The sequence below is a fragment of the Amblyomma americanum genome, chromosome 1 (genome assembly GCF_052857255.1).
Source record: "Amblyomma americanum isolate KBUSLIRL-KWMA chromosome 1, ASM5285725v1, whole genome shotgun sequence".
Classification (NCBI taxonomy): domain Eukaryota; kingdom Metazoa; phylum Arthropoda; class Arachnida; order Ixodida; family Ixodidae; genus Amblyomma; species Amblyomma americanum.
This window is the reverse complement of record NC_135497.1, coordinates 350352632-350365422: the sequence shown is the minus strand read 5'-3', so window position 1 is coordinate 350365422 and position 12791 is coordinate 350352632. Positions and strand designations below refer to the sequence as shown.

General features: G+C 47.0%; 1 protein-coding gene across 1 annotated transcript; it reads left to right on the top strand.

The window, feature by feature from the left end:
• The first annotated feature begins 1118 nt into the window (after positions 1-1118).
• LOC144100305 (uncharacterized) lies at positions 1119-10865 on the top strand. Its single transcript, XM_077633292.1, has 3 exons — positions 1119-1572; positions 4227-4451; positions 10640-10865. Exons 1-3 carry the CDS (start codon positions 1186-1188, stop codon positions 10664-10666), a joined length of 639 nt encoding a protein of 212 aa, XP_077489418.1. The 5' UTR covers positions 1119-1185; the 3' UTR covers positions 10667-10865.
• Positions 10866-12791: the final 1926 nt, after the last annotated feature.

The following is a 12791-nucleotide window of genomic DNA, read 5'->3' as shown; positions in this document are numbered from 1 at the left end:
CTGTACATTTTCCTGCGAAATATACCGACTATCCCAGACTAATACTCTTTTGCAGTACAGACATTGATCGACTCATTGCAAACCGCCCACCGGAATGAAACAGCGGCAAAGAAAAAACTATGTAAGTCTTTCACAGAAGCTTTGCAGTTGGTGAAAAATTCATCCGGGCCCTTAAATCGAACTCGGGACCACGGACTATGTGAAGCAATCGGACTTGAAAGTACGCTAATTGGGACGGCTAGCAAATGTTAGAAGCGGGAACGATGTTAGACCTTAGTCAAAAGTGTTTAGGTTAAACCCCCAATGTGACCAGTGCAAGTGCATAGGCTGGCAGCCTTCGAAGAAGCGCGTGCATGTCGCCATTTTCCTCTTGGACATGCAAGAAAAGGATGTTGCGAACAAGCGTCGTACTCGCACCGCAGATCGCAGACGGATATTGCGAGCTACGGATTACGATGTTGTACGACGACCCGCTATTATCACTGAATTTCGCAATTTACGCAATAAGAGGTAAAAAATTCTGTTTTTGTGCCCGTCTAGAGCAGCGTAGCCAACCATGATATGACACTAGGCTGACCACCCGCCATTCTCTGACTTCCAGCACTGACCGCTCTGTACGCGCTTGTGGTTCAATGTGCGTGGTCTCTACTTTGTGCGAACAACGAGCACTAGCTTATTATAAGTTATTTTAGCGTTGTTCTCTCTTACTTTGCAATCAAATCAGGATTTATTTTTTCTCCTTAGGGAACCATCTACCTTCACACCAATCCGAGAAACCTCGAGGACACGACAAGAACATTCTTCTAACGACAACAATAAGGCTCCAAAGTCTACGATTTGTACGCATATCAGCTTCCGGGAGAGCTTTTTGAGGTGTTATTGCTACCTGCTCGATAGCAACTTCATAAAATAGGCAGGCTTTCTAGTTTAGAGAGCCTCTAAAAATGCCTTCTCTGTTTTACACTATATTCTCGACCGTAGGCGCGTCTCTTTCTTAGCAATTCGCTCGTTTGAGCGCCGCTAATTCCTGCCAGAGCTGCACCTTGTGCAAAGCGCCACGAAGAAGAGAAGGCAGTACAGCAAGCACAAGCGCTCGAGCGCACGAGTTGCGCCTTCCTCATTCAGTATTCGACGATTCGCACGTAGGCACCACACCTAGCGTTCCTTTTTGCGCGACACGTAGCCATGCACAGTGCCTCTCTGAAGTCAGCTCCGCCTGGTCCTTCAGACGGATCGTCGCGTTCTTCGCCGCGCCTCTCGTCTCCTCCGTGTTGTCGTGGCGCCACCGAGCGAGGACTGGGCTCCTGCCCCGGGGACTGCGGTCGCAACATGGACTCTGCAAAGTGGGCACCTGGGCGGCCACCGCTCTCCGAGCTCTACCGCGGCCTAGCCGTCTCGGGCGGACCCTGCGGCAGCAAACGCGGTGGACAGGCAGGTGATGCCGGCCACTGCTCTCGAGCTCCACGTCGATGTCCACGGCGGCTGCATGTCCGGGAGAGCGCCCAGCCTGTCAGAGCCGTGAGCCGTCCACCCATACACCACCGCGGTACTTTCACATCGAAGGGTACTCCGGTGAGTATTAAAGCGCAAGCTTTACTACTGCTTTCTGTAGTTTGTTCGGCTTTTGTTTCATATGGCATTGAACCGAGGAGCGGGAGAGGAGGGTTAGAGTGTGCCGCTGCCTCCGAGCTGTTTCACGTGACCGCCATGACATCACTGCGCTGTAGCTGCGCGTGCAGCCGTCGTCACCGCGCTCTTGTACCAACACTTGAATCATAGCCTTGCAATCGATACAGACTCTTCGCTTAGCAAAGAAAGGCGCACACCTGCCACCTGGCTCAGTGGACACCTCAGTCGCGCTTTAAGCTACGTGGCGATAGTGAGAGATGCGCGCTGCATGCGTTGACACTGCTGTCCTTTATTTCCGCTGCCCCAGCTCAGGTGCTTCGATCATCGATCATCCATGGTGCATCGATGGCAGATGCCGGGGTTAGCAAAAATCTTTTCCTTCCTTTGTACTATCATATTAAATAAAACCACTACCACCACCATTGATAATGTTGTAGCAGAAAGGCGGAAGTTAAGCTGTAGGATGTCGGCGTTCATTGTGTTCATTGGCGAAGGCGTTGACAGCGATATAGACTGCGGTGATTTTGAGGAAAGGAAGAGCGCGTAACTGGCTCCCTGGGTCAGTGGACACCTCAATTGCGCTATGATGTACGTGGCCGTGGTAAGAGAGAGATCTGGCCTGCGTTCATTAGCAGTGACAACAATGTGGCAGACGCGCGGCACTGCAGCAATAGGCCACAGCGTTCATTGAGTGGTCAACATCTCGCGAAAACCCATTAATTTAACTTTTAGCTGCCGGAGCACCCGTTGCCTATCCAGTATCCGGAACGCAGACTAAGTTACAAATGCCAAGCTGCGTCTAGTTGCCCGATACACCATAGCTTTCGCTGTCTATCCAGGTTCAACAGTAATTAAAACGCTGCTAGTTTTGATGGGAAGAAACCAGCATCGAAAATCACTCGCTTTCTTCTGATATTTTGGTGACATTATTTCAAGGTTCAAACTTAGAAGTGCAGTCATTTAGTGGGTGGTCTGCGAGGTACTTGAAATAGTTCTGAGACGTTAGAAAAATGAAGTTTTGTTGTAATGGCTCCGGTTCTACAATATCCGTGTAACAAAATATAATGCGTGGTGATGCAATGCGGTGCGACAAATCTGCTCTAGAAGCATTGATTTAACATTTAGTTTTCCCCTTTCGCTTTTATATTGATCGCGTCCCATACCATCTTTAAATTTGCTTCGTCGTGGCATTTTGTTGTGATGCGGCGTGTGCTTCCGGTGGGTCCTGGCTTCTGAAGGGTGGAAATGGCTGGGAGAATTTCTGATGGGTTCTGATGGGCTCGCAGAAACTACACATCTTGGTATGGGGAACCAAATTCGCTGATCGACACGGAACAGCCAGTGCAACCAGATATATGGTGTTTTGTCCCTGAAACGCAAGGCTGTAGTACAGAAGATCCAGTTCAACGTACTCGAAGTTTGGCGGCAGTATTGTGGGCAGTGTTTTGAACGTTGAATTTCCGCTTGGGGGGTGTGCGTTGTCTGGCCTGCACTACTTCCCTCTGCTGGAGACAACTCAGGCACTCCTATTTGTTGTCATCGCATCCCTCGGAATCCTTGCAGGCAGCGCTTGCGGCGCACTTTTGCAAATGCCTATCTTCCTGTGTCTATTCTAATATTATTATGGGTGATGCCGACATGCAACCCGATCAATAACCGACGGAGCCACCAGTTATGTTTTAAGGGGCTAGCGGGACAGTTGCAACAGGTTATGTACACATCTGAGAAGAGTCAGGTGCCGTTGACGTTTGTTCTGGAGAGAATTAAAGCCAGCGCTGCGCATGCCATCGGAGAACCAGACTAGGAATCTGTGTACCTGAAGAAAATTTTAAGCACCATTTTAAAGTGGCGGACGAAAAGAAATTTTATAGTGCCGACAACTCTGACGTTCTGAATTTTGAACATGAAAAACATGACATCGCTCAGAGGTGTCGCCTAGGACGAGTAATTTCGTGCAAAGACAGAGAGAATATGCTCCTATTAGTCTGGCAGAAGAAGAATGATGACAACGAAATCAGTCAGTTATAAATAAAGAAACGATAAGGGATAAGTGACAACCGTTAATAGCTCAACAGCAAAATAATGTGCAAAGCGATGTCTCTCAGGTGTGAACAAATATGGAATAGTGAATATGAAACTGCTTTGGGACATGTCAGCAAATTTTATTTCGCTTCGTTAGTTCCTGATTTAGAAGACAAATTTTATCAGTACGGGGTAGGTTTTCATAATTTTTCTTGCGAGAGTGTTAAACATGGGCACTCCGCTGCATATACTACGGCCAAAAGCACTTAATGATACCGCCGTTTGATCTACTCCCATCATTAAGGAGTCATGCCTAAGGAAATCAACCCAGTAGCGCAGTTAATAATACTGTACAACTATTAATCGTTATTCTTACCTATGTTATTCCAGTTTTAATGTTTTGTCCACCTGGACCTTCTTCTCAAATAAAATTGTGACTGCGTAGACCCTTCTTTTGGGCGCGTAATAAGTGACAAATCTTTTCTCAGCACGCGGCTGTCGGGTATACCGATATTGCTTTGCATTTCTCTTCGGAAATCCTTGAGTGGACTTCGCTATTAATGTGCCTGTTGCAGCCAACCGCCCAGGCTCGGCTCCCCGGCATACGTGGAGAGCGACGTCTGTTTTGGGCCACCCGCCTGTCCCCCTACGCGGAAGGCGTTGTCGGTTGGACGTGCACCGCCTCCGTCACCGCCGCCACTGCCAAGGTGCTGGCAGTGCTTCAGTGGGGAGATAGTGGCGGAAAGGGCCAGCGGGACTTGGCGCACGGTGATCTCGGCTGCTTTTCCCCGCCCACTTATGTAAGTGGCATCTCGCAGGCGCCTGCACACTTCTGATAACGACCTTAAACTTACAGCCGAAAAAATACGAGAGAACAAATGAGAACTCTTCCACTCATGCTGGTGGCCTATCAGCGCCAGTGGCTTCCTCACATTATGCTAAAAGTTGCAAAAGCGCCAGACCCATGTGCTACATTTTAACCAGGTTTGACTAGCCGGCTTCACCCCCACGTTGTGAACCGCAGTTTCGAGTATCTTATTCGACAGAATAGCCGACAGCGAAGACCCCGGGTTCTTTTTGCCTGCCTTTAAAGACCTAGATTCATTTTTCACAGTAGAATGTAGTTTGCTTAGGTATAAGCACTATAGAAAAGCAAAGCTCAAGTATATTTTGAACCTTTTGGTCTCAGTAGGATGAGGTTTGCTTGCTTCCTTGTCTCTAGTAGCCGGTGTTACTTGTACTTAGACCTACTTGTGGCTTTCTGGGGAGCGCTTCTCGCTTTTCTTCACAGCTGCCCATTTAGTATTACTGGCTGTCACTTTAGTAAGAATCTATGAGGGAGCAGGGCCAAAGAAAGTATGAAACATGTATTTCCTTCTCAAACCCACAGAAGCGCGGAAAGATTCAACAATGTGGAGCACATTTTTGTGTTCTGGTCGGTTATATTCTGTTGTAGGCTCTAGTCTATGCTGAATTGTGTTTACGTTCAATCCAGAGTCACGTATGGGCCCTTAATCGTCTGTTAGAGTGTAGGTTCATTGTAGTGTCGTGCGTTACTACGCGAAAAGTGTGTAAATGACCAGAATCTCGTCGTTCGCGCTACATGTCGAAATTTAAATATAGTATGCCGGGTATAATTAAGGGAAACATATCGCAAGACGGCGTTAGATTTTGGTGGATGACAGCCTCCGTCGTGTTTGCTGCAGCGGTATCAAGAATGAGCAGCTTTAGGAACTGTCGTCCTCACGGATACCGTTTTTTAACATATGTGTGGAGAAGTCAGCTATCAACAGTTGACATCAACTGAGAGCGTTTGTCTCAAGAATTTAAGGTGAAGATAAAAAATTCTTCGTAACCATTGTGATTCGCGATTTTGCATTTCAGTTTCTTCGGAGGCCGATGAGATTGTCGAGTGGCATTGAGTATGTGCACTATCTTTGAAAAAGATAGAGGGACATGAACGGAAAGCAGCGAGGTGTACTAGGTGACGCCCAGTATACTACACTACATGCGGGAAGGGGCACAGAGGGAGAGATCGAAAGGGGAAAAGGGAAAGTGAGATCACTTTTTCACGTGTCCGTATTCAATTATTAACAGGAGACACAGAGACTGGAAGTTTCCAACCTTGAACTCAGTCCTGTGTATTTCAAGAACTTGAAATGCGCCTTCACAGCTGTTCTCTGCGATGAAGGTTTAGTCCAAGGGTAGAGGATTTAAGGGGCCGATGATCAAAGCGCAGGAGCGTTCCAGCAAGGAGGACACGATCACGTTCAAACCGGGGACACTCACAAAGTCGGTGCTCAATTGTAATATCGTGCCAGTTGTTCTCACAGGCACGAAAGCCTGCCTTGCGATTAAGTAGGAGTAGGCATTTGTAAATGGCACTCCCAGCCTAAGGCGACACAAAAGTGTAGCATCGCTGCGGGAGAGGCCGGCAGGAGGATTTAGTTGAAGTATGCGGTCGAGGCAGAGCAAACGGCATGTATAGTTTGCGGCGGGAGACCATGACGCTGAAATCTCACTCCGGCCAAGCACTCTCAGATGTCACGCTGTGTCGGCTCTTGTCAGTGGTATCCGGAGAATGTTGGTACTGCCGTGGGCCAATGGAGCCCTAGCCTCAGCTGCGTCATTTCCTGACGATTCCACTTGTCCTGATAGCTACTGGTAGATGACGTCATGACCTTCTTCCAGTGCCTGGCGTTGAAGACGTCTCATCTCCGCTGTGGTTTTCTCGTGATCGCCATTGAGGAAAGCAGAAATTGAGACATTGCAGACAGCTTTTGAATCGCAGAACACAGCTCATTTGTGGAGTGTTTATGCACCGATGTACAGCGCAGCTATATGAAGAGTGGACCATTCAGACCCTGTTGATGTTGTCCAATAAGAAACTAGTTGGTTAATACTGGCCTGTTTTCTAGGAATGACCACGGCGCAAACTGAAATAGTAGATGAGACCGAGCGAGGTGTATGTACATGCGTGCGGTCATATTTGGCATGGAATAGGTAGTGTGTCAGCTGCTTAAGGATCGGAGTCGATAACTTCGTTTTCTTCGCTATCCTATGAATTGCAAGGCGCATACATGACTCCCCCGGACACCACACCGCAGTGGAAGGCCGTGCGGCCGGGATTAACTGTGACGAGATGGACAATTGGTGGGCTCCTATTACATTACAAAACGCTGCATATGGGCTCAGTACCGTAACTGAAACGAGATGACGTTGAGGAATCCTTGCTACTTTATGTGCGTGTATCAGCAGGGTGTCAAATGTTATACGCGTCGAAAGTGGGTCGCCCTTGTCGATAGCAATAGTTGAACTGTTGGTAAGCTGCGAGGGATACCCAGGCGTGTGTGAAGAGGCTGACCTTTACAGTCCAGAGGGCACGCAAATTTGTCTTGTGTGTGTTCAATAGCACGGCAGTATTATACCGCAAAAATCCCAAGAAAAGTGCTCCGTGCAGCTGCAGCATTGCCTGAACCGAAAAGCCCAATGATTTCACGGACAGAAATCTCAGTAGAGGATGGATAGAGATTCGCTCACACTGCAATGCGGGCTGCATGATAAACTCCTGTGCTGTCAATGATAACCCCTAAACAGCAATGAGAAGTACAATAGGCAATGGGTGGGCCGTCGATAGTTAGAGGATATTGAGTGATTCATTTGCGTGTATTTGCCACTCTATATACGCGCGCTTCACGTCTGAAATGCTAAGACCATGCTCTCGGAGACAGCAGGAAGTTGTGGTTTCAACTCGCTGAAGTCTTGGTCGCACCTTCAGAAGCGTCAGAGTGGAGGCTGAGATGCAGACGTCATCGGTACACATAGAAATATGGACCGTATTTGGTAGGTTCTCTGGGAGTGATATAAGTGTCAGCTTAAACAATGTAGGGCTCAGAACTCCGCCCTGGGGCACGCCCTGGGGGGTGTAATGAACAGGTGTCGGAACAACTTCACACATAATAAAGATGGCCTTTTGGTCGAATACCTTTTGATCCACCTGAACACTCTGGCCACAAATTCAAACAGGCCATTGCACATCAAGAGTGGCTTAATGTGTCAGGTTATCGTAAGCACCTTTGACATGAAGAAAAACCTGCCAAGCACATGTGCTTCTGGCGTTTAATTTGCTAATCTGGGGACAGAAGATCAGTGACGTTAGGCCAAAGATGTGAGCTCAATATCGGATTTCCGTAGTTTTAGTAGCGGTATCAGCCGACTGGATTTCCACTGGAGACCAGCAATACCGTTGGGCCATGAATGATTGTAAAGGTTGAGTACCTCTCGTCGCTCGTCGTCGCCAAGGTGACACAGCGCAGTATAGGTGATGCAATCAGGCCCAAATTGGGGTCAAAACCCATTTCCCAAACATTACACCCTAATTGAGCCGAGCACCAGTTCAGGGGAAGGTTGTACTCATAGTATCACCGGTGGGCATCCAGCGCCACAGGGGTTCGAACCCCGTACCTCTCGCATGCGAGGCGGATAGCCAACCATTAGGCTACCGCTACGGTTCTTCCACCAAATAGAAAACGGGTGGATGTCCGGAGTCACTGGGGATCGAATCCGGCACCTCCTGAATTCGAGCCGGATGCTCTATCTCAAGGCCAAGGCTTCGGTTTGAAGTGGGCTTTTATCGCATAAGGCGGATTATGGTTTGTTTTACGGCCTAACAAATCACTGGCCCATCAATGCAATGGTTTGTTCCACGACTCTTGTCCCAAGCATTTCAACTAGGAAGAGCCGAGCACTATGCGGGGGAAATCCTTGAGCCATTAGGAAACAGGTTGTCTCAGACGGCACTGGCAATCGAACCCCTCTGGCCCTGGTGAAGACAAACGGCCACTCACGGCTTAGCAAGGGTAGCGCTGAGTTCCTCAGCAGTAAAGATAACATCCATCGCTGATGTTCGTGATGCAGGAGGAACATACTGGCAACTCGAGGTTTTCATTGCACCCGCAATAATTCTGCAGAAACCATTTGCTACATAAAACTGGCGATGGGCTTGGTGCGGCGCTAACGCGTAGAATGGGATTCGATGCTGTGGAAGCGTTCCAAGCCCCCGCACCATCTGCCAAAAGAGGTAGATAGTCTTTCGGGGATCCAGAGAGTAATAAGACTTCCAGCGCTTTTCTTCCGCCAGCCAGTGTATTTGTCCCTTGATTTTGCTCTACAGACATCGCGCCACTTTGAGGCCCCTTAAGCATCTGGCCCGTGTGTAGCGCCGTTCCACTCGGCGCTGAATAGCGCGTATATGGTCTAATTCTCAAATTAATTGAGCATACTATTTTGTGAGGCTTATAGATAAACTGGGCTGCGGGAAAGAAATACTCGGCGCAATTTGTTTCTAATTATTAACTGCAATCTTTATTTACTCTGCACGCAGATTGTGGAATAAATTGAACGAGGTCGCGGCCTCTGTGGCTGTATTACTTCTCATTACAGAATTAGTCGATGTGAATTTTGGATCTGAACTCGCAGCTTTGCACTGAAATAGACTTTTGAATGCGGACAGTTTGAGTTGACAAATAGCAGTCAGGCTGATTACTACTAGCTACCTAAGGACCCTGTTTGGAGGCGTTTTAGCTAACAGTTTACGTGCTCAGGTTATGTACAACACTGCAGAAAAATTAGGATCTAAAATGAAATGAATATAATCGTACAATACTCTCCATTCGTTCCCCTTGCTCACACAGCTCAGTATACACGGTATCATACTGCACTATTGCGTGAGTATCCCAAATGCACATCGGCCCGAAAACAGCCTGAGTGCAAAAATTTGCAAAAACGCAAATCACTGCACAAGCATATCAATGTCATTATTTGTTCAAGCTTACAAAAATTTTAATATTCCTTGGGAAGCCCGCATAGAGCTGTGTATAAAGCTGACTAATTACTAATATTGCATACTCTTCGGCAATACAGATGATAATCTGCACTATTCGCAAGAATGTGCCAACGAGAAGTACAGAAGGAGGTAGAAACTGCGGATCACATCAGCAGGAGCGATCACATCCTCGCTACAACCTCGCACTGATAAGCACTTATCAATAACGGGGCTTGCTGTATGCGGCTTAATTCAGTCACAGTTCTAACTGCATTTTTTTTCTCACTTTAAACTCGAGTCGTGAGGCTCCTTGCATTTAATGCGTAGAAAGACGCAATCTTGAGTTGTAACTGGTGCCGACAATGGCGAAATGGCCCTGCTCGTATTCATCAAGAACTTGTACCATGAAGTACTAGCTCCAAGACCCGCTAAAACTATATCAGCTAGAATTTGCCGTTTTCGGATGATTCGTACAATGCCTCCGGTATCGATAATCTTAAACTCTAAAAGAAGGCTGTCTTTTGCAAAGTACTGCGCTGTCGACGAAAGAGTAATATAAAGTGCGTATCTAGTCTGAACACCAAATAGTCTTCACCAAATAAGAGAGACATTTAGCTGAAACATGATGAGAGAGCTAGACGTCGGATTTAGGTTTTAAAATAACGGACGACGCCACAAGCATCTCTGTCACGTGACTGTCTGCTTTTCCACGGGCCTTCGTGTCCTCTTGTCGCTGAGGATTTACGGGATCTGTAAGCAGTCTCTTTCCTACAAACACTGTAGTGTAGGGCTGCGCATAATTTCGATGCCCTTGGGTTGTTTAACATGCACTGACAATACACAGTTAGTGAGCCTCTGGCACTTCGTCTCCATCGAATGCGACCACCGCGGCCGGAATTGAGCGCGCGTCATTCGGGTCAGGAGCCGAGCACCATAACCAGTCAGCCACCACGGCAACGGGGGGCGTGTTTAAGGATGTGTATCAATGTGCTTCAGTCATCTCATCGCTGCAGTAATTATGGAGGCCAGAAACATTTTGACAAGAAGCTGGAGCCATGAAACAACTGAAAGTTGTAAACTGGGCTTCCAAGAAATATTTTGCAGTGGTTGTTTCCCTCCTTATTTCGTCTCATGCTATTTTATTTTTTTTTATTTTTTACGCAGGTCGCTCCCGCTTCCGGGCCACCGTGAACCGCCTGTATGGTGAAGGCGGTACTTTGGAGCAATTTTTTTTTCTAAACGTTCTATTTTGTGTTAAAATTTGCGTTTTAATTGCAAATTAACCCTCATTAAAAGTGACGCATTTGCCTATCAGATGTCTCAAAAGACTATTAAATGGTAACATTACGGCATTTTGTAAACATGTAGAAAACATGTTTGAATCCCAATGCGCTCATGCATTTTGTTCGCTTTGTTGCTCTCAATCAAGCAGCAACAACATATGAAAATTTTCTGTGCTGATAACTGCTAAAAATGAGCTCAATTGCCTAAGCAATATTAGATTTTGCAAAATTTTTTTGATAGTACACGCCAAATTGCCAATTTAATAGTCGAGACACAAGAGAATGCCACACCCTTTTGTTGAAATTTAAAATCGTACAATGCTAAAATTTCGTCACTACAGACAGCAAATTAAACACACTGTAGCGCCGCCTATTTCTAGCCACTGGCAGTGACATTCGATAACGCCAAAAAGCTACTTTTCCACACAGCCTTCGGAATCAGTTCTAAGAAAGCAGTTTTAAAACAAGAAAAGGTATGCAGAGAAGTCAAACGTGAAATTGTCACGAGCCTTCTTTCAAGTGTAGAAGTAGATCAGTGCTATTTCACATGTGCCGCCTGGCTGCTGACAGCTCCTGTCTCAAATTCATCTACACGCTTTCCGCTGCTCTAGTGGTCGAGTTGGGCCGGTATATCGCGCTACAAAGGATCCTGCGCAGTTTGGACAATGCTGCGCGACGTTACCCCTTACCATGAGGGCTTCAGCAGCAAATAAAAAGACTGCTTCGCAGCACGCCCATGTCGGTGCCCTCGTCAGCGCGCGCCGATGGCTCTCTGTCGATGACATCACTAAAGCAGTGCAGTCACAGATAACACACTCAAAGGAGGGTATTATCTCTGCAATCCACAAGTCGTCGCAGCGAAGTCATTGAATACGCGAGGCATCTGCGCCAAATTCAATATCGCAAGCCTTTTGCACGCCGTCTAGATGATTACAAATCCGCAGAGCTCGCGTTCATAGACAGCAAATTGAGCACACTGTAGCGATGCGTCTATCTACGCCATTGGCTACGATATACATTAAACGCATGTGCGGTTTCCGACGTCACAAGCCTTTTGGAGGGTACGCGGAACACCTTGCCCTGCAATATCTGACCCGGAGTAGTACTCAGGCAAGACGATCGGGCATGTGCGGTATAGGATGGACACTTTCGCATGGTCCTCCTCGCCTGCCCTTCATTTCAATCTTTTTTTTGCTTTCTTGAGTCGTGTGTGCTTCATTGGCTTTTAGGCTAGCTTTAGGTTGATTTTTTTTTTTGCGCAGCTTTATTCATACTCTGGCCAAAGGATCTACTACGAAGAAGTGGCCTCCTTTGTAATGAAAAATTCGCGCTGCTAGCCACGCTTCGAGAATTACGTTCAATTTGCCTCAGTGGCACCCTAAAGCATCGCAAATGTCAGTAACGAGTCGAAAAATACGGTTAGAACATGAGAAGGGTCTCTCGAGATGGTGTTTTGAAATCGAGTTTTATGGTCGTTGGAATTTAATACCTTAGAAAATTTCGCAGAACGAAAACATTTTTTGAAGAAAACGTTCCGGTGCTCTCGGTGTACTGAGAATGTAGGTAAATAAGTCTGTTCATATGCATGCTGAAGTAGGCAGGGGCCGTTAGCAGTAGGTAAATGCCTGGAACACAGCTATTACAGAAGAACTGACATGACCCGCGATGGCATACCTGGCAAGGTTGGAGTTTGAGCTCATCACTGATCAAATCGCGAATGGAGGAAATGGTGAGAGTGGCCTAAAGTCCTTCAAGAGAGAATAAGAAATGCGAAGCGAAAATTACTGCCACATAAATTTGTAGGCTTTACCAAATTGCCGCATATGAGATTTCATTGGAGAAACGGATTTAAATCTTTGAACGCATCAGTCGATCAGAGGCAGTCACTTCTACGAGCGCTAAACACCAGGGATTTGTAGCACTGAACCAAATCTTAAGCTTTCGACAGGCGAGGATGAGAGTCTATCTCATTTTTGAGAGATTTGTAACACTGACGATACAAGCCGCACAGCATGACCTAGAGGTCAACGCTC